The 25,921-nt window shown below is 40.7% G+C and overlaps 2 protein-coding genes across 2 annotated transcripts; both read right to left on the bottom strand.

Annotated features, from left to right (window-relative positions):
* Window positions 1-998: 998 nt before the first annotated feature.
* On the bottom strand, window positions 999-13,069 carry cep76 (centrosomal protein 76). The gene is made up of 13 exons (XM_085177098.1): window positions 12,817-13,069; window positions 12,012-12,167; window positions 11,702-11,774; window positions 11,384-11,608; window positions 11,094-11,279; window positions 8,962-9,059; window positions 8,641-8,769; window positions 8,272-8,460; window positions 4,339-4,505; window positions 3,200-3,359; window positions 2,494-2,667; window positions 1,964-2,181; window positions 999-1,378 (listed from the first exon to the last, which is right to left on the bottom strand). Exons 1-13 carry the CDS (start codon window positions 12,877-12,879, stop codon window positions 1,240-1,242), a joined length of 1,977 nt encoding a protein of 658 aa, XP_085033224.1. The 5' UTR covers window positions 12,880-13,069; the 3' UTR covers window positions 999-1,239.
* A 2,317-nt stretch (window positions 13,070-15,386) lies between these two features.
* Window positions 15,387-25,526, bottom strand: LOC146507682 (tyrosine-protein phosphatase non-receptor type 2-like). Its single transcript, XM_085177100.1, has 9 exons — window positions 25,151-25,526; window positions 23,595-23,685; window positions 23,400-23,500; window positions 23,125-23,223; window positions 21,758-21,895; window positions 21,320-21,529; window positions 18,664-18,828; window positions 17,430-17,614; window positions 15,387-17,185 (listed from the first exon to the last, which is right to left on the bottom strand). Exons 1-9 carry the CDS (start codon window positions 25,421-25,423, stop codon window positions 16,993-16,995), a joined length of 1,455 nt encoding a protein of 484 aa, XP_085033226.1. The 5' UTR covers window positions 25,424-25,526; the 3' UTR covers window positions 15,387-16,992.
* Between the last annotated feature and the right edge of the window lie 395 nt (window positions 25,527-25,921).

The following is a 25,921-nucleotide window of genomic DNA, read 5'->3' as shown; positions in this document are numbered from 1 at the left end:
CCATAAAAACAACAACTTTCTTTTATTGTAACAAAGTTTAATTATTAAGCACAGTCAAAATAATAGACCCTCCACTTATAATACTGATGATGAGCAACCCTGTGATGATTTCAATAAAAATTGCTCAATTTTTCCAGAAAAAAGATCATGTACAGCAGTAAATTTTAAGTTTAGCTTTAAGAAATATATTCAGATTACAGATAAAAGTACTGACAGCTTATTACCCAGATTTTTATACATTAATACTTTTTTACAGAAAAAGATCTGCTTAAACAGAGAAGATAGAAAATCGTGAAGAAAGGAAATATTCTTTTATTTAATGAGGTACTAACAATAAAAAAGCCTCAATTTTTTTTTTTATCATTTAACGCTCTACCTTTTATTGACTTTGGGGTAAAATGCCAGCTCATGGGTAATGTCTGTGTCACTAGGGATACTCTAGGCCACGATGGACACTCTGGCAGGCTGGTTCTGGCCCCCCAGCCACGTGTTTGGCACCGCTAGACTAAATCAATAAATTTCTTTCACACCATGGCCATAAATTTCAAACTTTTGACAGTGCTGGATTTTTGTGTTGCTTAAAGATTTTTGGTTTGTTCCAGCAGTATACAGCGTGGTTTAATCACATACTTTCACATGTAGTCAATATTTTCTATTAACGATATATGACATTGTGTGATAGGTCTATATTAAATGGTGACAAAACATTCCTAAACTCAAAGACATAATTTCATTACATTAATTTCCATCTTTATAATATACTGTACTGTTTCATTTAGTTTAGTTCTTACAATCTTGGAGCAACTGTGACCATATCATTCCCTCAGTACCTCATTATTTTTGATTAAATGAGATTGGCAGAGCCTTCATTTACAGCAAAGCAGGTAATTCTGTATTATTTAAATCCTTCATGCAACTGCAGTAAAACGAGCCTGTTCATGTTTGTGACACAGGTTTAAACGTCTTTAATAAAGCATGTAAAAAAAATGCACAGCAGGTTAAGCAAAGTTGGGTTTATTTGCAAAAATAAATAATGTAAATGTCTGTACAAATGAGTCCACTACAAAATAAAGGCCCGACCATCAAAGCAGAGCCACAAACATGTCTGTGCAATAGTAGAGCTTAATATCAATTTAGTCTCATTGTGAGTCCCGGTGTGTCCCTGTGGTGTCCTAAAATCCAGTGTGGGGTCAAAGTGCAACACAGGCCGGGGTTTCCTGGGCGCCATCCATCTGCTGGTCAGAGTACAGAACGGTATTTACAGGCAAACATGATCCACACTGCGCACGCGTTCTCGGGATAAACGAACACCCGAACGCGGACAGCCAGCCTCACGTGATCGCCACGACAACACACTATCTCCTCACAGAAGGGGGACCTGCATGAAAAATAAGACATTCAGAGCAATAATGTGTGAGAAAAATATTCAGGGAATAAAACCAGTTTAATATTCTGGATTGTTTGTGACAAAGGGACAAAACTGAAGGCTGAGTGTTGGTGAATGTGCGCAGGTTATCTAGAAACCTGTCTATGACAGAGGCAGGAAGTAATGGCATGACTTTTGAGTCTATTATTTTCGTGATCATATTCGTGTTCTCAGCTCTGGCAGGAGGTATAACATGTGAAACTGTTACAGTATATGTTGTGGAAAAGACAGGGTCACTTTTTATTTTGAGGCTATTTCCCATCATGCTTTAGAGTAGATGTGTGCGCATCATTTATTACTCAATACTGACACTATTAGAACATAGACATTAACATGTTTGTTGGTCTGTGTGCAGCACTTCAGTCTCTTACACCCTCTACAGGAAAGCCACAGGTAAAGATGAGCCTGAAGTACTGTGCAAAAGTTTGGGCTTCGAGGCCACATAATCACTGGCAACCTTTCAAAAGTCATTGAAGTTTTCCTACAGCTTTGTTCTCTAGTTGTGATATTTTAACATTTAGTTTAGTCGTATATTACCTGAGGCAGGTGGCAAAGGCCCGACGAGCGTTACGGTGAAGAAAGTGTATAGGGAAGCCTTTGAAAGTGTGTCCGTCTGGCACGGCCCTCCTCACGGCGTCCTGGAACTCCTCGTTGCCGCAGGAGACACCGGTGCAGCGTTCCAGCTCATAGGCTGACAGAGCCGAGGACAGCAGGTAGGACAGGTGGTCGTCCCACACTGTCGCAAGATCCAGGTCCTGGAGGAGAGCACCCCACAGAGTGGATACATTCCTCAGTAACTGTTACACTACAGTCAACTACACAGCAAAGGTATGGTTCACTTATATACTAAAGGTGAAATAAGGTTATAATGGTCATCTGGCATTTTTGTTTTCATCTCTTCAACGTAAATATAAGTGATGTTTAAATAACACACATCATGACTTATTCATATTTTGATGTTTCAAAGAATTATCAGTGTTCTCATCTGTCTCCGTGCTCTAATCAGGCCTCTTTCTAGAGTGCAGGTGAGTTTACCACCATCCAACAACTCCATCACTGTGTTTTACCTTCCTATGCTCAGATACCAGGTAGCGCATCTCCAGCTCCAGCTGGTTGCTGGCTGCAGCTGGATCCAGAGACGGGGAGCAGAGCGGAGGCAGAGGGGGCAGAGAGGTGGTGGAGCCTGGAGCACAAACAGACTTCAGAGCCTCTTCACTCATTGCTTTCCACCGTGACTGATTCTGAAGAAAATCAGGTAGGGGGAAGAAAAAGAGGCATTTAGCTGATAATCTCATTCACACAGACCCACTACATTGTCCACTGGGTGCTTTGCTTTAGGCCAGCGTGACAGAATGGGAGTTGCTGATGAATGAAACTGTTACAGATTCAATTTCCTTCCCCGCAAACTGGCTCCTGTTCTGTTGATTGAAGATGGCAATCTTCCAGCGAGCTCTGTGCCCACAGGACCCTGCTCCAGGCTACCTTTGCCCTCTGTCTGCCTAAAAATCACCAGTACTTATTTGATTAGGTTTTCTACGTTGGCCAATCTGATATTGTGGCAGGATTTTCATATTGAAGCTCATTTGCCAAATGTGAACCGTTAAGACAACACCTGCCAACGAAACAAATGTGAATAGCGTAATGATATTTCTCTGGCACTCTTTAATCGCTACTGTAATTTTCTTATTAATAAATACAACAATGGAGCATGGAAAGCAATATAATATGGCTATCCTCCAGCCATACCTCCAAAACGGATGCGCATTATATTACCTGGAAGTCAAATACACAGAGCTCCACAGCATCAGAGGGCTGACAGTTGGCAAGGAAGGTCTGGTGGTTGAAGACACATCCCACAGTGCGGTACGGGTAGGAAGGTTTAGGCTGGGGAGCCAGAGGTGGAGCATCTGGATCTATAGGACGGTGGAGGTATCTGATCACACACAAGAAATGCAAAGAAAAGTATTACGAAATGAAACAAAACACTAATATTACTCAGTGAGAAATGTCTGGTCTGTTCTCTTTTTTTAATTTTAGGGAGCTTCCTTGACCTTCTCATATTTATAATAATGGATTGGATTTATATAGCGCTTTTCAAGGCACCCAAAGCGCTTTACAATTCCACTATTCATTTACTCTCACATTCACACGCTGGTGGAGGCCACAGCTGCCCTGGGGTACACTGACAGAAGCGAGGCTGCCATATCGCGCCATCGGCCCCTCTGGCAAACAACAGTAGGCGGTAGGGTAAAGTGTCTTGCCCAAGGACACAACAACCAGGACAGAGAGCCCGGGGATCGAACCGGCAACCTTCCAGTTACAGATGCGCTTCCCAACCCCCAGTGCCACGGTCGCCCCATTTAAGATGTACATGATTCTTAAATAACGTAAAATAAATGTGACAAATTGTTCATATGTCCTTGTCCTTCATATATCCTTTAATTCACATCATATTAAGCTCAGATATTCAAACTAATGAAAAACATGCTCCATTAGGCCAGTGCTTCATGGTGAGGAAGAGCTTAAGAAACACTAAAATGTAATCAATTGTTCCTTGGCTCAAAGCCTGGCCACCAACTTTCATAGAATCCACTCATGGGATTCCAGGACATCCTGCTGACTAACGCACAAAGACCGTTTAATGAAGTTAGTGAGGCAAACACAAAAAGCTCACTGTAACTCAGACTGTGTCTGGTTATAGTTAAAGGGGATACCGAGAAGAGAAGACGACCTTTTCCTTTTTTATAACAGAGTGGTATCCTCTCCAAAGTAACTAATTTCATTTCCTGATAGTTAATTATGCTGTACTTCCTTTGAGAAAAGTCCTGTTTAAATCTGACCTTCAAAGGTCTCGTGAAAGGGGGTGAGTTACTTTGCTTATTTGTTAACTATATTAACAAAAAAAAACAGACCTGTGCGCTGTCAGGCTTTCCCAGAAAGTGATGCTCCCGTCGGTACCACGGGTCAGGACCCAGGCATGTGGCACTCCTTTGGCTTTGGTGCCCACGCACACGTATGCATCCATGCCAAAACCCAGCTGGAGGCTGCACAGCAGGGTGGCGTGATCCTCACAGTCCCCCTGTGGAGGACAGAGGGTTATGCTGGGATCTGTTGGGTAGTTTAAAGTGAACTAAATATCTTCATCACATTAGTCCGTTGTTTGTTGTGTTGTGAGAAATGTTCATTTTTGTCTTCTGGTTCAGTTAGCTCATATGTCCAGGTACTGCCATATGTTATTGGCAGTACTTTTAATCCTGATGTGACTTCTCAAAACAAAGAGCCTCCAGCACGCTCCCCTCTCAGAAGATCATGAGATGTAGTTGAAATCACAGAAAGCTAGTGAGATTAAAGATTTAAGCTTTAATCTCGAAGTATTAAGAACAACATTTTACTGCTTTAAATCTGAGATGTTACAACTGTTTTCTCGGAGTATCGTAACATTAATTTTATTCCCAAAAATGTACCTTTACTCTTAAAATATTAAAACCTTTTCCCTTTAAAACCTTGCAACCTTTCAGCTTTATTCTCAACGTATTACTATTTTGTCAAACAACCTTAAGACTTGATTTTAAAACATTAAAGCTATAAAAATATTGTGGCTTTAAACCCAAACAACACTAATTTAATTCCAAATCATTGAAGCTTTGATTCCAACATATTATAATATCTAATTCTTCTTGAATCTTTTTGTTTTCATAGAAGAAGAAAATAAATATAGCTCATTTTCTTAAGATTTTTCTGTTTTTGTATTTGTTGCCATTTAAATTTCCCACATGATGCGAGCAGCTGCAGGGAATTTATTGCCATGCAAGTTCCTGCTTCGATTTAACGACACATCCAGCGCCTCTTGTAGTTCCTGTTTCAGGTTAACAGCACATCATGATGATGTCAGGATCCACTGACAGAATGCTTCAGATTTTTGGGAGATAACTTAGAGAAGAAAAAACAAAGAGGTGGAGCATGTTGGGCATATAGGAGTTGGTAAAAAGGATCATGAAATGCATTTTTGTTTATTTTATTAATCTAAAAGACGTTTCAAATAATTATCTTTGTTATTTAATCCAATCCAAGTCCCACAAACTCCCGTTCATTGAAGCTAATCTCACGAGCGTCTCTGGCAGCCAACTTGATTACAGCCTTGTAAAGTCCTTGTTATGCATTTAAATTCCAGCATTCATTTACACTCTGCTGGAACAAGTGTAGGTGTGGCCTAAACTCACATTGGCTGCATGTGGCTAATTTTATGCTATTATTTAAGCGGACAGAATTCTGTTTTCACACCGACCTTGCCTAATTCCTCATGTCAGTACAAGAGTCTCTTTAAACAAAACACAATATCTTGTTCTCGCTACACTGTTAGCCTTTCTCAGAAGTACCCAATTCAAACAACAAGCCTCCTGGAGAGGAAATAAGCTCTGGAGTCATTAAATTGTCCATGACAGTAAGCAACTCTTGTTTCATTCGTACAAGTTTTCCTGTAAAGAAGCCTGGGTTGAGCTGGGGACTGTTGCTGCTGCGCGCTGGCTCGGGCTACGGGCAAGTCAGAATGATAGATGTTCCCCAGAAGTGCTAATATGGACGGCAGCATCGGAACAGGCTGAGCAGGACTGATGAGGCTAAATTAATTTTCCCTCAAATGAAACTCATAAATCACAGCTGACAAGGGCCACTTTGTGAGAGTTGTGTTGTGTCTGTCTTGCCAGCCGCTCACACAGAGAAGAGGCAGGGAACATTTATCCTGTGGTGGTCTGGGAAATTCCCCGCTATCTAGTCGAGAAATGAGAATGCAGCAGTCAGTCAACTGTGCACAAATCCTTCTTTCTCAGAAACCACACAGTCAGCCTTACTCGGAAATGCGGTTAGCGTAAACGTGGCCAAATCAAGCTCTGTGATTGTGGAACAAAACTTTACTTTTAGGGGCCAACACAACGCGAACCTGTGACTTCACTGAAAATGTAGTGTAGCCAGAGGAAAATGACTGAGATCACGTGAGGCTAGGTTGTTTGTGTGTGCGTGCAACTGTATTAATTCTATTCACTTGAAAGTGCTCAATCCAGCTCCTTATTTTAATACTTGTATTTTACTTAACTAGCTTCAAATGCCACAAGGTGAAAGTGTCAAAAACATTTGGAACAACACAAATGTTTGTTTGGTTTGGTACTATTGCTGTCCTTTAGCTTAGCCCACAAGTCCATCAATCTTTTTCCACTTATCATGTCGCCAGTCTAACCCAGAGACAACCATCCAAACAATCACCAATTACCCTAACACCACTAACTAGAAGCCCGAGTCCCCACATAGTTGTAGGGAGAAAATGCAAACTGCACACAGAAAGGATCCATTGATCGTGGATTCAAACTCAGAACCGTCTTGCTGTGGGGCAACAGTGCTAACCACCATACCATGCATTAGGACAAAACTCCTAATATACTAAGATATTTTGTAGTGAAGTGGAACAGTGTGAAAAACAGTGCAAAATTATCCAAGACAATGTCTTTGTGCCTTTTTCATCACTGATCATCTCCTTTACTAGAATTTATGCTTCAGTGGGAAATCTAAGCAGCAGCTATGTCATAACGGCAAAACCCCTCTGAAACCTTACGCCATAACCTGACATCCACTTTCCTAGAAACGCAACTACACATCGGGCTGTCGCAGCCTGACAACTATGATCGGCCTGCTCAGTACCGTTAAATCCTCCTGTACATTTCAAGCTACTTTTTCACTGCACCTCTTGGATTTGTCAGTGAGAAAAATAAAGATCAACCCGTCAGTATAAGGACTAATAATCATAGCATCAACAAAGGAACCCACAAATGTCAACAAATTCCTAAAGGGACGCTGTTGAAACTATGGAAGGGGACGTGAGGGAATAACATGAGGGGCAAATAGATTTACACCAACTACACTGACCAAAAAAAAGAGTGAGGACCCAGAAGAGAAAAAATTCCCAACGTTTTATTTGTTTCTATCGGCTGGGACTGCATATGAAATACAGCGAGAGGACAACGCATATAAAACACATAATGCACCTGCACAACATCATCCACTTTGTGGGTTATGTAGAGGTTCCTCACACAAGCCTAAAATCAGGCCTTACAGTGAGCTCCACTGTTGTTCCCCTTCCTTTTCAGCTGATTGCTTTCTACCGAACATCGTCACAGCAGAGCTATACTGTTTGTTTTTTTGGGGGTCTCAATTTAACAGACATTATCAGCTGGTATGTTGTGGATAAAAACCTGTCCTGCCAAAGATATGTGAACTCGTGATTTGCTTCACTGTGCTGAAAAAGAAGTCTGACATTTTGATGCAGAGTTTCTTTCTTTTAACGCATCAGTGTGTGATTTACATGAAACAATGCATCCCCTTTTGAAGCATTCATTTGTCATTTTTATCAGCTGAAACACAGTCTGTTTGCATCAGCAAGCTCTTGAATAGCGGCCGAGTGATACCATCGTTTGCATGGTGGCGCACTGTTTTTAGATCTAGACTTTGCCTTGGACTTGCTTGAAGATAACTTGGAGTAAACATTAACTAAAGCCCAAAACATAATAGTACAGCTAGAACTTTAGGAAATGTCTCGCTTGACTTGTCGCATCGCATCCCAGGATTTATTTAGTGTTTAATGCCTTTTCTACTTCATGAGATCTGAGTACAGTCCCAGTGAGTGGCAGATAAGAAAAAAGTAACATATCAGTTTACTGGAACTTTGGTAACAGATGTAATTATCTGCCATTGTTTTGATCTGTGACAATAAGAGATCTAACAGTACAGAGGATGCACCGTCTTGGAAAATGAATCATTCCTACTCTGAGGCTGCCAAGTGGCCGAGAACCTCTCCTTACCTTCCCTCGACACAGGAAAGCCATTAATGTGCACCACTGCTCCTGCTTGCCTCCTCCTCCCACCACCGGAGCCTTCTCGTGGGCAAGAAGGCTGACGAAGCGGGCCGCCTGCCGAGGGCTCTCCAGGAGGCGGCCCGCCCGGAGGACACGTACGTAGGAGCAAACTGGCCTGTTGACGCCGTTCTCATCCTGCAGAGTGTGCAGACACACACCCAGAGGAAAGGAAAGGCCAAGAAGGTGACATGAAATATTTGGTGAACTGGTTTTGATGTTAATAGAATGAGCACAGATGCTTCCTTTTAAAAACACAAATCAACCAATGAAGTGATGAAAATGTGCGGGGTGGGGGTGTCAATACGATAGACAAACCTGTGCAAAAATCTTGACCAGCTTGGTCTGATTTGACAGACGGATCTCCAGGAACTCCCTCCACCACTGTTTGGCATAAACCAAGAAGAGCCTCTCCTTCTCGGCCGCCCTCTGCCTCTCCAGTGATTGCTAAATGAAAAACACAGTGACATCACTCCCTCACAACGAAGGCTGTGATGTTTCTTTTACAGCCTCTTTATCTCCACTCTGAGGACGACTGATTCTTAAAAAGCATTAATGGGATTCTGTTGTAATGAGTCACTGGTAGTTCACGGAGAATGATTTATGAATAATGAAACAGAGGAATAAATAGATGCTGACCTGTGTGCTGATGATGTCAGCACTCAGAATCTCTGGGAGAGGAGGGTAGAGCTCCAGGCTGACTGTCAAAACACCAGCCGGGACTTTGGATTCACTTCCTGGTGACAAGCACACTCTTTACTTAAAGATGTTGCCAGAAAAACAAGCAAAAAGCAAAATTGCCAGGTTTGTAATTCGTAAAGTCAAAGTTTTATCATTAAATGGAAAGAGAGGGAAAGAGCACTACAGATGTGATGTTATGTTTAAGAGTATCAGACATTACTAATCAAATTTTCTTCAAGTTTTCCAAAGGTTTTTGTGTTTCCAGACCTTTCTTCCAGCATGAGTGCTACACAAACTACACTGGCTTAAATATACGCATTAGGACAGTACTTGGGGTGCTAATTCTGGAGGGCTTGTGTTCCTGCACAGCAGAGACCTAGTCATAAAATCCATCTAAAGACTCAAATCTTGAAGCATGCTTAAATAAATGCAGCATTCAGTTAAAAACACTTCTGTCTTAAAAAGTTACTAAGTGGCAATAGTAACATCAGATTATTATTACTGGAAAACACGGATATCATTACATGAATGCACAACAGACCACGCTTATTCTGTGCAACTGTGCCCCATGAGACGCAGGAATAGGGGGCAGTTTCTAAGTCCCTTTTAAATATTGACCCCATGCAAATCGTGTTTCTGTAGGTGTACCACCACCATTATTCAATTTTAAAATGTGTCATTGCATTGATTTAGCTCTCTGCCACTTTTACACTGTATTATTCTTTTTCCACATCATAGCTCCACCACAGCGAACATGAAGGAGTGACTCTGAGAAGTCAGACTGGCAGATCAGTAATTGGGGAGTCTGCAGACATTGAATTTTGAGTCCAAGTCTAAGGGTAATGTAGCACAGGAGGAACAACAGAATGTTACCATACTGATATTATGTCCCACCCTTACTATATCCTATGTAATTGCAATTATATAGCCTACGCTCCATTATAAACTACTCAAAAAATTACAAGAACGTTTTAATTAGTATAGCATCAAGTGAGTTCAACCTTCAGGATATTGATGTTGTCAGTTAAGTAGCAGAGGAGATTGTTCATTAGTTTCAGCTGCTTTGATGCTACTGAAATTAACAGGTGCACTGGAGGGGCAGCAGTGAGACAACCCCCAAAATAGGAATAATTTTACAGGTATAATCCACTGACATGTTTTCCCTCCTCATCTTTTTTGACTGTTTTTCACTGGTTTTGCTTTGGTTAGTGTCAGTGTCACTGCTGATAGCATGAGGTGATACCTGGACCCTACAGAGGTCGCAGTTAGTCCAACTCCTCCAGAATGGCACATCAATAACCCCTGCCAGGATTTCTGTGTCTCCCAGCATAGTCTCAAGAGCATGGGGGACATTCCAGGACACAGGCAGTTACTTTAAGACAGCTGGACATCCTTAGATCCTTAACCCATCAGCATGACGGTATATGCTCCTTTATGCAAGGAGGAACTGGATGAGCACTCCAGAACTACAAAATTATCTTTAGCAGGTCACTAATGGCCCCTGTGTTTTTCACAGATGACAGCAGGTTCACCCTGAGTACATGTGACAGATGCAAAGGGGTTTGGAGAATAATACTACCTGTAACATAATTCGGCATGACTGGTTTGGTGGTCAGTGAGTGATGGTCAGGGGAGGCATATCTTCACAGACCTCTACAGGCTAGGCAATGGAACCCTGACTGCCATTAGATATCAGGATGAAATCACTGGACCCAGTGTCAGACCCCACACTGATAGAGTGGGTCATGGATTCCGCCTGGTGCAACACAATGCCCAGCCTCATGGGGTGAGAGTATGCAGGCTGGAGGACAAAGGAATTTATACCACAGACTGGCCCCTCCGCTCAACTAAATCCAATAGAGCACCTCACCCCAGAGCACTGCCGCATCATTTTTTCACTTTTATTGTGGGAGTGTCTTTGAATTCAGCACTTTGTAGGTTGATAATTTTCATTTTGAACCAACACATTAACCGGTCTATACAGCTCGATATCCAGCATGATTTTTTGACTTCTGCTTGTGTTTTTCAAAAATAAAATCAAAAGAACCCTTCATTAGAAACTCTTTGTGCAGAGAGAGTTTGTTGCTCACCAACTCCCATCAGCTCTACAGCAAAGCAGGTCTTGCTACTGGGCGAGCTTAGGACAATCCTCCAGTCCAGGAAGTAGGATGAGACAAGCATTGTTTCACTGGAGGTGTCTGTTTTTATCAGCACAAAGTGCACTGGGTCACACATTGACAGCATGGAGGTCGCATCTGCCATCTTACCACTTTCCCCTGGAATACAAAAATTGTAAAATTATACTCTGTACATAGATGGTTTATTAAGTAATACAATAAGAACAGTATTTGTGACACAAACAGTGGTGGTTAACACACACCTATACCGTCTCTGTGGATTTCTAACAGGAAGCCCTCCTTGAGGTCAGGTTCACAGGCACAGGGCACTGGCTTTGAGCGAAACCTCTGGTTGCGGAAGTGCAGGTAAAGTGTGAAGGTAGAACACACCTGACCAGGTAAGGGATCCGGCTCCTGGAGATGCTCCAAAAAGGCTTTGCCTCCAAGCACCTGGAGATACAGACATCGCCTTGATGGGTCGATATTGGCTGAGAAGAGAAAAGCAGAAGAGGAATAATATTATGCAAAACAGTCTATGCGTCACATTATTATTTGCTTGGTTTGCAAATAATGTTTCTTACTTTTTTTCAGATGAGTGATATCTTTATCGACAAAGTGAGCAGCAGGTTTTGTAGGCGATCCTGTTTCTGCTTCCTACCATGCCAAAACGACACGACAGAACAGTCAGAAAAGATGGGACAGAACTGACACACTGTATTACAGATATTTTTAATCCATACTGAAGGCAAACTTTGAAAGTAAAACGTAGCTATCAAGGGGATCGATACATTGTAAATGTTCGATCTTTGAATGGATGGAATGAAAAATACTTCTATATTAAAAACCAATCGGGAAAATAGGTCTGAAACTGCATCCAAAAAGCTGGGCAACCTGAGTAAAGTGAAGATCTTTCATCATATCATCTATGATGCCTCTGCGCTGCAGAGCACGCAGGAAATCTGCCTCAGACAGAGACCGACGTGCTGGGCCTTGATCATCCCTCACAGTCTCAGCCAGCACCTCTCGGATCTTCCCATGGATATCCATCTGACAAACAGAAGAACAAAATTCCTTCACCTACTTAAAAAATGTGTTTGTGATTTCTAAACATCCTCTAAAAACAGTCCTTTCCCATTTAAACTCTGACTTTGGGAAGTGTGAATATGAAGGCAAACCCATCAGGAAATGTTTTATATCAGTAGACCTATAAGTACCGTCTATTCGGTGCATTATTGATGCGAAATCTTTTCTCATTCATTACCTTTTTCCATTTACTTTTTTTTAAATCAATTTTCATTCAAATCAGCAATAAATGTACGATCGAAAATATAGGATCGAAATTGGTCTTGTGTGCTGTTTGAAATTGTTTTTTATCTGCTTACAGAGGCTTGACAGGTAGCTCATATTGGCTGGAAAACAGCAGGGGTTCCCTACGGTGCTTTAAATAATGCTGTATAAAGAGATGGTGCAGCCAATCTTACCAACTAGGTGATAATATGTGATTTCTCTGTGATGTGCAAATGCAAGGAAATAGCCATTTGTGACATTAAAAAAAAATCTATTTGCCCCCTATAAACAGCTAGCTTCCCCCTTCATGAAAAATACCCGTGTATTTGTATGCTGCTTAAGGACTTCAGCATTCAACTGTACATTGTGTACAACACGAATTGCCATAAAATCTATATAGTTTTCTCACCTTGAGCAGATGGTTGTGAATGATTTGCTTCAGCTCGGAAGCTTTCTCTGGAGGCAGCGACATTATTGCTATTATTTGTGCTTTTTAGGCTAAGCTAACTAGCCAGACTTAGACATGGGTACTGGTAGAAACATTAAATAACGCCGTTTCTTCCTATATGAGCTATAATGGAACGTTGTACGCATCCGCCATTTTTCGCAGAAATGTTCTTTTCTGACAGCAACAACTGCCAGTGGCGGAAAAGCGAGTGGGAAGGTTTCTCCGCTGATGCCCGACACCATACTCCGGAAAAAATCAATACCTCGACAATTTTGCTCTAAAGTTACAGGATTTATAAGAATCGACATATAAACCACGATATAAGTATTTTTGGTGGTATATTTATCGTAGTTTTAGTTCATTTTTGCTCACCAATTATTCCCCATTTTATTCAGGGATATTTTTACGTACCCCAATCGCATCACGAATTGCGACGACATGAGAAAGACCCTTGAATTGTAGTTTAAATTATAGCTATTTCTTATGTGTAGCTTTTTTATATGTGGTATCGCTTTCTTACCAAGACAAGACATAAATGGATCAAAGTATGTATATCGTGTATATTCGGTGTGCATAACCTGCTTTCGACAAAGGAATAAACATTTAAATTTAAATGCAACTTTGTAAGATTAAATGACCCGTACGTTTCTAAGTACTTATAATTATCCCAGTAGGGAGCAAAATCTCTGTAAAAAAAAAAAAAATCAATCAAATTAAATGTTTTAAGAAAAGTAAAGTTATGGTGAATATGGTTGCATTATTTCTTGACCTATTGTTTAAATTCTGTTAATGAGTAGAGAGTGTCACTCGGGAGGGGGGCTTCAATGGATGAAGAAAGGTGAAGAAAACAGATGTACAAAGAGGAGTTGGGTCTGTAAGGTTTTAAGTTGTATGTGAGACTGAAAACTAATGGATGTCAAAACGACCGATTGGCTAGGCAGAGAGACCGAGCTGGAAAGCATGTATGGCAGGTTAGTGATTCAGGACCGATTTAGAAATATGCTAACAAGTGAAGAAATGGAGTTGAGAAGACTGAAGGAGTACTTTGAGGAGCAGATGAATGAAGAAAATGAGAGAGAAAGGAGGATGGATGGAGGACAGTGAGTCAGGAAGAGCCAAGGATTGGTAAGGAGGATTGGGGGGGCAGCTATAAGGGGATGCAGAGTGGAAAGGCGGTTGGTCCAGACACCATACCTGTGGAGGTATGGAGATGTCTAGGAGAAAGTGGACTTTTTAACCAGATTGTTTAACACAAGAACAAGGGTGATGTGCAGAGCTGTAGTAACTACAGAGGGATACCATGAAGATATGGGAAAGAGTTGCTGAAGCTAAGTTAATATAGGTGATGATCACTGAGCATCAGTATGGCCTCATGCAGGGAAAGAGCACTACAGATGTGATGTTATGTTAAAGAGTAATCATTGAGAAGTATAGAGGTCAGAAGGAGCTTCACTGTGCCTTTGTGCATCCAGAGAAACAGCTTCAAGAGAGGAACTGTGGTACTGCATGAGGAAGTCAAGAGGGCCAGAGAAGTGTGTGTGTAGGGCAGGACATGTATGAGGACAATGAGACAGTGGTGATGCATGCAGTAGGAGTTACAAACGATCAAGGATCTGCTCTGTGCCCCGTCTTGTTTGCAGTGGCGATGGGCATATATTGACAGTTGAGGTCAGGCAGGAGTCCACACGGATTATGATGTTTGCAGATGACACTGATCTGTAGTGTGATTGGGAAGCAGGTGGACCAGAGCCCACAGAGGTAGTGATATGCACTGTAGAGGATTAAAGTCAGCAGGAGTAACACAAAATACAAGTGTGAATGAGAGGGAAACGGGTGGAAAGATGACCGTACCGTAGTAGAGAGAGTGAAAATACAGTGCAGAGGAGAGGTGAGGAACAGAGTGCAGGCAGGGTAGAAGATAAATGTCATCAGGGGTGAAAGGACAGCAACAAAACTGAAAGTGAGGTTTACATATTGTCTCTTTGAGATGGTGGCACAGACAAAAAGAAAGCTAGAGCAGAAGATCTCCGAGGAGGTTCATGGGTGTACGGAAGGAGGAGATGCAGAGGATTGGTGTGACAGAGCAGGATGCTAGACAGTGTGAGACAGAGGCAGACGATTCGCTGTGGCGACCTCTAAAACGACCAGAATTAGGAGGAGCTGTACGATATAACGACAAAGAAGAGATCGAGCCAACATCATACAGACAAGCTGAAATAAGTGCAAAGGCACAAAATACATTCAACACAAACCACACACAAAACACACACAGTCCCAGACAAGAGAAAATGAAATTACTACAGCAGTCAATGTGAGCATGGCCTCTTCTTGAAATATTGAATCAATTCCTGGAATCCACAGTGAGAGGTCTCCAGTCTGTCTGCATTGATTTAGCTCATGGTCAGAATGAAATTATGAGTAACAGCACAGAAAGTGGGTGGGATGGGAAGAGCTGTGGGTAAGCTGCTTTACGGATACAGAATTAAAGGACAGGCAAGCAAAGTTTTGTTTATAAAAAAAGAAAAAAAGAATTTTATTTTTTATGAAGTATTTAATGTTTTTGTTGTGGTTTTGTCATTTTTCTCATCAAAAGTCTTCTGTCATGTTCCACACTGCAGCTCAACAGTGTACAAAACTCCCCTGAAAACTGTACACAGAAAACAATAAATGAATGGAATGTTACACTATATTATTGTTAAATAAGAAAATAACAATAATAATAAAATAAAAGCCATGTTCTACGGTAGCCAATCAAAAATTTCACTTTAGGAGTCGATACATGCTAATGACACATTCAATGTTCAATCAACTCAGACGCATGTTACTGTACACCACCTCTAATCTGGTCATTGCAGTGCAAACATGTTACTCACATTATGTGCGACATGACAATTTTCTGTACTGATCACACACACCAAAAAAAAAAACAACATTCTGGGAGCGCACTTTTTCTTCCTCCTTTCCGTATTTAACACATTTCAAGGCACATTAAAAGCTTTATCAACCACCCCACAAGGACATTGCTCTCTTCTAAATTTAATCCAAGGTGCTCTCCTTCAGCTTCTAAATTGCACTATTGTAGCTTTGGATTGGCCCCAGTCAATTGAAAACCGAATCGGCGATCATGTGGGTTCAAAACACGGACAGAATGTAGAACGGTACTAGCATCATTTTGTAATACAGGTGTCAGTTATGACAGAGAGATTCAACAGAATATACATTCGACATGAGGGGAGTATGCGAGGGGTCATCATCAGGAGCTTGTCTGACTGTTATCTTCCTAAAAACAGGCTTTGGTTTCTTAAAATAAACAACAACAAAAAACAAAAACAGCGTGATCACCTGAACATACACAGACCAACCCATCCAGTGGGTAAATAACTTGCTAAGGGGCAACGTTTATGATCCATGTGGCAGCTAACAAAGGCAGGCAAAAAAAAAAAAAAAGTGTGCACATAACAGAAAATGACCACTCTAGCCGAGTCTGAAACATTGGCAAGGAAGCTCCCTATGAAGTGTCCACTCACACAAAAATATTCTTCTGGCCGTGTTGGGATGCCCTGCTAAATGTGAATGGAAGAACAAGTGGTGGTCTGGAAAACCGCAGAACGCATGCATTTCGTTATATTACATTAAAACTAAAGAAAAGTAAAATCCTACAGCTGAATCTTGGCTCTGGAGTTTTCCTACAAGTCTACAGTAGGATGAACAAGTCAACACAAGTCATTCTGAAATGCAAAATGTAAAACGTGTTGATCGACACATATCTGACTATTACAAATAAAGAATGTAAAAATAAACCTGTCACTATATATTTCTCTTTGTACTGCACCTTTAGTAAGTGTCTGCAAAGCCATTTTTGCTATGATACAGTACATTCATGAGCAGTGACAAGAAGGAAAGGAAATTAAATGATCGTGCTGGCACCGAGATCCTGAGATGTTACTATTTTTTTGTTTCGATCTTGCATGAAAAATATACAGACGCTCGTTTGATCTAGCGCTCCCGCATTTTGACCTTGAGAAATAAATACCCTCAATTCTGCACATATTACTGTTTAAGTCTACGTCAAGAAGAAGTACCTAATCTCAGGTACCGGTGCAAAATAGGAGTCAGTTTTAAGTGACCCGCAGTGCTTCACTGGGAATACATCCAGTACAGCAGGCCCATGGCCAAGACAGCCCCGGCGCCGGCGCCGACATTGAACAGGATGGGTCTCCAGTACTGCCACTTCTCCTGTTTCCTCTCAGACTCTGTCAGTCTCTGTTTCATTTGTTGGACCCGCTGTGCTGTGCTGGCAATCCTTTCCTCACGGTGTCGCTTTCGGACCCTGAAATAGACAGAGAGTGTACAGCAGTCCAACAATAAACAACAGGGTAATACTCACTTGAATCCCCACACATTGTGTCACTGCTGTACCAAAGCTTTACTACAAAGATGGACAAATAAAAGGGTGAAACCTGATATTAAATGTGCTCAAAAAGATAAACTGAATCCTAGCGCATGGATGGAAACAAGTCAGCAGATTTCAACGCTTAATTTTTAATCTACCAAACTTCAGTTCTGTTACTTACTGCCCAGAAATTTCTGCCTTGTGATCTTGGGCATCTGGCTCTCCTGCAAGCCCGTCTCCTGAGGGGGCCTGAGACTCTAGGTGGGGTCCGTTGGGTCTGCTGTCGTTAAGGTGAGGTCTAGGTGGAGGTGGGGGAGGGGGTAGATCTGGCTCCAGGTCATCTGTGGACAGCTGTGTCAGCTTGTTCTAACAAAGAGGATGACATGCAGAGACAACCAAGAAGGAAAATTTCAGTGTACTGTCAGCTTATGACAGAGAGGAAGAGAATACTGATCCTTTTCCAAAATAAAAGCTTAAATTCCTGATTTTTAAATATGTTGCCTCACATTCTCATCATTTAGTTTGCAAGTGGCAAAACTAAAATTCTGGTAAAGAAAGGGCACCTGCAAGACGCAAATGATCAAAGAGCGTCTGTATAATCATTACATAACAAGTGTGAGGATCTAGTTAGTTTGTCAAGCGAGTCGGCCATTATTTTGACAGTTACCTTATAAATTAAAGAGGCCCTATTTGTTGTTATGGGAAAGCACCCACACACCACTTTAATTAGAAACTTTCTGATGGCTCTGAAGAAAGACTCCAAAAAAATGAAATGGAATTAGGAAGTTTGTAACATTTAAAATTACTGCTGGCAGGGCTTGAAACTCTGGTAATCACGTCATTTTATTGTGAGGTTGTGTTTTATGCGGACTGCGTCGAAGGCAATTTTGTGTTGATGCAGCAAGAGAACATTTAGACAGGATTTTTGCAGGTTTCAGCATGTACAGTTGAAAACTTAAGACTTTAATGCCTTAAAGAATGCAATTCAAGACCCGTTTCCAAGCTAACCAGACCGTGAAAGGAGCCCACATGTCACCTTAAACTTTACTATTATGTTTATTTTCACATCTCTGGAGTAAAACAGAATGATTCTAATATACTTATATACAAGCCAATGATTCTCAACATATCATTTAAAATTTCTCATTTCCCTTTAATGCTTTCAAATGATTAGCTTCACTTTCCCAGAAAATGTCAAAGAACAATTCAAAATCAGTCATCACCACCTCTTTCAGCGTTTGATGCCGGCTTTTGAGCAAAACTGAAAGCAAAACTTGAAACCACAACAATGCCTCTGTCTTTTATTGGAGTAACACTGCTCTTCGTGGTTACTGAAAGTCAGATAACTCTGGTGTTGGTACAAAAGCTTATTTAGAGCCAGACTTTTACAAGCTTTCAATCATTCTTGTGACTACCTGTGTTTCTGAGTTGTCTGTCAGGATGAGCTTGGCTCCCTCAATGACAGCCATGTATGAAAAGCGCAGCTGGTCAGGGGTCTGGATCAGGCCCATGCGGTATTCCCTCATGCCAAGTAGCACCTTTTGTATGTCCACTGATGACCGTTTTTTCCTCTTCTCCATCTGCAAAAACAGATTTTCCCATTTATGGAATACTGTGGAATAACCGCTTAATAGAGAATCACATCAGGTGCACAGGAAATCACACCTTTGTTTTCCTTTAGGAAGTCATGAGCTGTAATATTGAGAAGTTTCAAAAGATGTATTACATTTGAGAAAAATCGAGATCTTTCTGTGAGGGAGTGGTTTGATTTAAGGTGCATGTCCAAACAACTTACCAATCTGTCTCAGAGTCTGATGCTGCTTAAGATGCGAGTGCTGGAAAGAAATATGTTTTAGCTGTTCCAAATCGTAACTCATAAACTGCGTATTTAACAGGTGAGTTAAATACACCGCAGGGCAAAACGATGTGTACAAAATCTGTTTTTATTTATGGGAGCTTTTACCACGTACATTAACCGGCAGAAATTTCAGGCTCTTTAAACCTGTGCTTTCCAGCTGACTAGGAAGTGAGAACAGAAAGAGCTCCCACTATAATTCACTTGTTTTTTTTTGTGGGTTGTGTCTCCTACATTGTGACAGCTTTACACTTTAGGGTTTCTAATTAATATCTGACATAGAATAAATGTGATAATTTCCTAATGTACAATGGGTATATAAAAAGCCTGTATAGAATGGTCAATTTGACCAGTAAAAATATCGCAAGCAGGGACAGATTCACTTTCCTCTGGCATGATTCTATCCGCAGTATGAAGGTGTTCATGGTAACATGGCACCGAGGTGCGCATAGGTCACCCATACTTTCTAAATGTTCAGGAACCTTTGAGGTGGAGCTCGGAGCATTGAAGGCTGATTGATGTTTTCTTACAGCACCATTGTTGTACAACTTTTAAAAGCCACAAGAGCAAAGAGGCTGTTTTTGCTTGTTGCTTTATTAGGAAGGAGCGGCACAAAACATTTGACAGATAGCCTTGTTTATGCACAGGGTGACATTCAAAGGTTATTTGAGGTGATGGGCCAGAAGACTAATTTTTTTAATTTTCTATTTGGGGTTTAAAAAGCAGGGCAAGGCTCTGAAGGAATTCTTGCTTAAGTTTCCAAAACCTAACCCAAAACCAGCCCCCATAAAGCTTTTCTCCAGAAGGCTGAAGGTGTTGAATTTGAAGCAGGAGCTACTTTCATGAGCAGCATCCTCTTAGTCCATGATTCCATAAAACTGACTTCACTGTGGATAGTGATGCTGGTGTTCCAGCAATTTCCAGTTCATGGCAGTTCTTGGAAAAGTTGTGACAAATCCAAGCAACTTGATCTTACATAACTGTTTGAACCGATGATCTTAAAATTTGCAATTTTTTTGGCTCAAAAGGACCTTCCCAATTTCTCTAAATCTACAATTCTCCTTCTTAGAGCTTCACTGTTCCCTGAAATTTCCCATTGTTCTGGTCAGTCAAATGAGTGCTGCCAAACAAATCATTTTAATCACGCCAAAGAGAAACTGCCAGTTGTCTGCAATCATGATCACTAAGAAGAAGCCTATAACCCTTGGCCTTGTAGAGTTAAAAGATATTACAGAATCTTTAGGATTAGTAGATTGTGTGTATGTATACCTTTGACCCTATGCAGATTAGAGAATTCTTCCATGTCTTAATACAATACTGTAATCCTGGTAACTCTATGTGCATTCTAGCCACCTTTCTTTCTCCTTGCTCCTTTTAGGCTAGACTTTATTAATATAGCACTTATCCAGTCTTACTGACCAAAGCACTTAAAAGTGCATATACGTTCATGCAGCACTTTTATTATTGCACTACTGCACAGGGCTTTTCCTATCACACTCACACATCACGGCTTTGTAGTGGTGTTGCCTTCTGCCTGTGTTAGTTTATCATTCTGGGCTGACTTATGAAGGTGATAATGCCCTGCAGGTGATAACCTGCTTGTCCATCTTTAGGTAATTGAAATCAGATAATGGAGAGACATCCTGCATATACTGAGTTTGATTCATAGAAGAGGCTGAAGATCTCCTTCTGATCAACCCACTACTTACTTTTGGTGTAGTGTTGAACAATAATGAAAGACCTACAGCACTTAAGGTCTGGTTAACCTAACAGCTGGCCAAAAAAAAAACAAATCATTTTAACAAGGCCGACAGACAAGACAAGTCAAACAGCCACAGGAAATTTGCAAAACCTTCTAGTGAAATAAGATTCATCTTTTTTTTGCTTTTAGAGCTTTAAAACTCATCAAGACATGATAAGAATTGGGAATTTAGTTCCATATAGTTGCAGATACATGTGGAATTGTGGTAATTTAGGAGTTATTCCTGAGAAACATTTCCCAAGAAATAATCAGTTAAGGGCCTCTTCTCTGCTCCAGTTAAAAAATTCCAGACTTTGGCTCTGTAAGCACGTTATCAGCACACAAGTACAATCAGAGCATGAACGCCTCATCTTACCATCATCAGACTGTAGTCATTGTAATGAGAGCCACTTGCGAAAGAATTCTCTTTAACAGTGGCAGGCTTTCAGTGACATTTCCCCACTCCCCTTCTCACCAAAACTAGACAGGTATCCACCAAGGCAAAGGTCCCTGAGCGACCAATCCCAGCGCTGCAGTGCACCACTGAGGGCCCATGCTCCGGGTCCAGCGAGCCAGACTCCCGAACCTTGAAGAGGAAGTTGAGGAAGGAGGCAGGGGATTCTGGAACACCGAAGTCAGGCCATGTGGTGTAGTGAAAGTGATAGATCTCTCTCGACTCCTCTGTCTGTGGTAGGCATAATGTTTGGTCAAGACTGGAGCATTGTATAGACACAGTTCTGCATGACTTAGCTGATTTGTCACTAGAAAAAACATTACACACTCTGAAATCACAGTCTTTTTTCAGCTACATGCTATTACACTTAAATGGTAAGAGACTGGTTAAGTAGTGCTTAAAACCATGCTGAAACTCAAGACAGATGCTATTAACCAATAGGTGCCCTTGCATACTCACCTTTGTATTTTGCAGTTCCAGCAATCTGATTGTGAAATAGGATTGGTCCTCCTCTGACAGTAGCCTCACAACAAACCCTGTGTCTGTGAAAGACATCTGTAGCTCCTCGGTGGTAGGCCAGTATTGCGCGCACTTTTCCTGTTGAGACAAATACATTCAGTTACTCATGGATAGGCTGTCATGTGCCTCGAGCCATTTGAAGAACTTCTGACTTAAATACTGAGTACAGTTGCGCATATGTACACCATTTCTCAGATTCAGAAAATCAACCGTGTACGAAGAGCACAACTAATTACGTTCTTGTACACCGAAGTACCTGACAGCTTGTTTCCAGTTTCCATAGGTTGTTCTTGGCACCAAGGCCATGATAGTTAGCTACACTAAACTCAACTAAACTCCAAAGTGTGGAGAGAGAGAGAGAAAAAAGTGTTTACTGAAACTTAAAAAAAAAAAAAAAAAAAACACACAACGAAGCACACAACAATGAAACCTCACTGAAAATGAAACCTTTTTAGAGAGTAAAACTTAAACTGAAACATGAAAGCCAAATACAAGTGAAACTAAAAATCAAAAAAACACATTCAAAACTAAATGCAAAAAGAAACTAAGTAATCATTAACTTCCCTGGAACTGTGGTTAAAGTTTCAAATAAATGGAAACAACAGAACTGAAACTTTACATACAGTACTACTTAAAACATGACCACAGAGCTTAAGACAATCTTTTGAAACACAGAGTTCTGATGAAGTATAACACCACAGAGCAAGAAAAAGACATTTTAAACTGGATTTTTTTTTTAATGTATGGAAATTCATTTTTTCCATTGTCAAGTAAAGGAATTTGAGTCATGATACCTGCCCAAAATATCTCAATTAGGCTTTGATCCATAACGAATTTAAACATGTGCAGCTCTTCAGTATTTCAATTCATTTTTTCAAAATTGTGGCATTCTTTGCATCTCAATCTGTCTGTCAGCATGATTACACCTACCACGGTGAATTTCATGAAACGTGGTGAAGAGATGGAACATGCCCGAAAAACAAGCCAATTAAATTTTATAGTAGAGCTGATCATCTTTTTGAAAACTCCAAGACAGGGCTGAAATCCTTTCTAGTCTACCAGATAAAAGTGGGTACACTAGAAAGAAAACACAATAAAACGTATCTTGGATTCTATTTCATCTTGTAAACAGAATTTTAGCATCAGTGGAAATAGGAATGACAAAGACAACTGATCTAAAACCTTTTGGGATGAGCAAATGTATCTACATCTATTAATAAAGATATGTCTCCTCAAACTTTCAAACTAACCTAAACAGCAGGGGGACTTCAGAACATAATAATTAGAAGGTGCTGCAGTGTACTCACAGATCCTTTTTCAATCACTCTGTTGAGCATTATAACAGCTTTGCAACTCTGTTCCCAAATCATCAGCCAGAAATGGCCGCATGTATTCCTCAAGGGGCCCTGTCAAAGCAAAAGTAGAAAATCCAGATAAACAAATAACATCCAGAGATCATCAACAACTACCAAAATGCCAAACTCAAATCCTGTGTATTTTCCTTTGAGTGGCACGCAGATGTGTTCAACAGATATCCGTGCAGACAGTTCAGTGTACACTGCTTGTCCTACAATCTACATACCTGAGAAAGAATGTAAGCTCTTTGGGCTTCTTCCACATCGACTAAACTTGCATTGATGTAGTCATTTTCAGAGTTTTCAAGTTTTACCCGACTGTGATCGTCTGAAACCAAGCAAGAGATCACAGAGCAATTATGACAACGTCATTCTCGGCAGCACATATCATCAATGAGAGCCTTAACTGTCGTAACACTCACATGGGCTGACATCTCTGTAGCGGTTCAGATTCCGATTCACTGGAAGCTTTGCCACTTTGTAGGAATATTCACTGGCTTGGTTACGGATCTCCTGTTGCAGATGAGAAACCAAACAGGAACTCAGAAGCATCGCTTTGACAGCGACAGGAAACTGTGACACAACCTGTTCAATTCATGTGCCTCCAGTTTTACTGGAGTGGTGACCAGTAATGACATTAAAAGAAAAACCATACAGAGATCAAAGGTCCTCAATCCTTTGTACTCAATTAATCACAACTGGTCTGCTTTGTTTTCATTGTCATTTGTCAAACTTAATCTACTGCAATGCCTCAAGCTGTTGTTTTCCTTTTACAACACAGTCTGCATGGGCAAGGCCAAAGGGCAAGCACAGTTCTATTATTATTTCATTCTGGGAAACAGAATCAGTTTTACTGGAGACAAGAAAAGAATAAAAGAGAACAAAAATTATTTTTGACACTCCCAAGAATACTGTTGTGAGCAGGGGCGTGTCCCCTCACTGCCACTGAGCTACAGCACCATGGATAAGACTAGTGGCAAAAGTAATTTTTAGTGGTACACAAAGTACAGTTTCAGTGCATAGATGTACTAAGACATGATGCTGTATTCTTGGTCTGCATATTTGACTTCCTTAAACCTCCCCATTTATTCAAGCTTGGGACTCGTATTAGAAATGAACTGACAGAGATAAACCAATAACACATAACTGAAAAGCATCATTATGTACAATGAGCACTATTGGTTTAAATATATTATCATGCTAACGACATTATCCTTAAAATGGGTAAGAAATTAAATTAAGTATTAGTATTCTCATTTCTGTTTAATCCCACTTTAATTCTCAGTAGGACTGGGAGCCTGACGTTAGCATGAAAGAAATTTGATCTTTTATGAAATTACTTATCATGCACTTTTTATATATACCCCCTCCCCCTCCTCCCTGTCAAAAAAAGTTCTAAAAAGGGTTTTTTAAAAACATTTTCTAAAAATGTAAAGTGTGCACGTTCATTTCTTCTTAATTTATTAACACCGGTGTGTAAAAAAAACAAAAAAAAAAAAACAGTTCTAGTTACATGGCATCTTTGTAGTTCGCAGCTGCACATTACAGGGTCATAGCCAAAGTTTAACCGGAACAGAGATATTATAAACGAAATGCTGTGCTGCGTGGTAAAACACAACACGCTTTTCTGTGGAAGTCCTGATGAGTTCTCAGAAACTGCGGCTGACGTCTGCTAGCGTCAGCCAGCATTAGCTAACCGAAGTGAAGATCGTGCCGATGCACGTTTTCCAGCTACGGAAGTCAGCTAGCGCGAAATGCTAGTTACTCATTCGTCTTTACCAAGTGCACTCCAATATGTATAAAGAACCTGGAAGTCATGTCGCGAAGTGTAGAAATTTACACAATTAAAAGCGTGGACGAAAAGTAACCAAAAACTCGAAGTGGTGTCTAACTTGATAGCTATCAAATTAGCTAGCTAAGTTAGTTAGCAACCGATCGTCATAGAAACAAGAGAGGCCCGGTCAGTGTCCCGACTTACATTGTAAAGGTTTTGCCATCTCCCCGACGAATCAATGTCTTGAAATTCTTGCTCCATTGTGTTGTAGTTAGTGAACCCAGACACTTGCCGGAATAATCTCAGAGTGTTTTCAGCACCGTTCACCAACTTACTCCTTTCTGTCAGCCATCTAAACAGCAGTGTGTGTAACCCTAGGAATCCCTGCGGGGAGTCTGCTGCTCCGGCACAATACTGCTTGCTTGCTGCCTGCCTGCCTGCACGCTGACTGACCCGGGTTGCCAGATATGCGTTCATCACAGCCTTCCGCAAACACACACACACACAAATCCCCTGGACACTAAACTACAAAAATCTGATATTAACATTAATATAAAAAAACACAAGAAAGGATATTGACACTTAGCTCAGTGTTCTATTCAGTTGTTTCTAACTGGCAGATTCTTTTGGCCGTATTTCAAACACTAAAAACAAGCAAATAAACAAAACAAAAAAACAAGGTATATTGCAGTATTTCAATTAATGCATTAATTTAATTAATTAATGCAATAATCTTATTGAATGCATAAAAGTTCTTTCACAATAAATCTGCTGAATGTTTTTAAGTACTATTATTTTTTTCCTTTACAAAATTCCTTTGCACAAATCTCTTTAAATATTGTTACTTGAAATTAACTTTTAGTAATAAAGTTAGCGAAGAAAAAAACTGTCAGTTGGATCAAACCTGGCAACCGCGCAAGAGGCGGCAGTAACTTTGAGAGTATATTACATACTATATTTACTTTGGCAGTTGTG

Source organism: Neolamprologus multifasciatus, chromosome 11, assembly GCF_963576455.1.
Source record: "Neolamprologus multifasciatus chromosome 11, fNeoMul1.2, whole genome shotgun sequence".
In the NCBI taxonomy this organism is placed as follows: domain Eukaryota; kingdom Metazoa; phylum Chordata; class Actinopteri; order Cichliformes; family Cichlidae; genus Neolamprologus; species Neolamprologus multifasciatus.
This window is presented reverse-complemented; position numbering and strand designations above follow the sequence as displayed.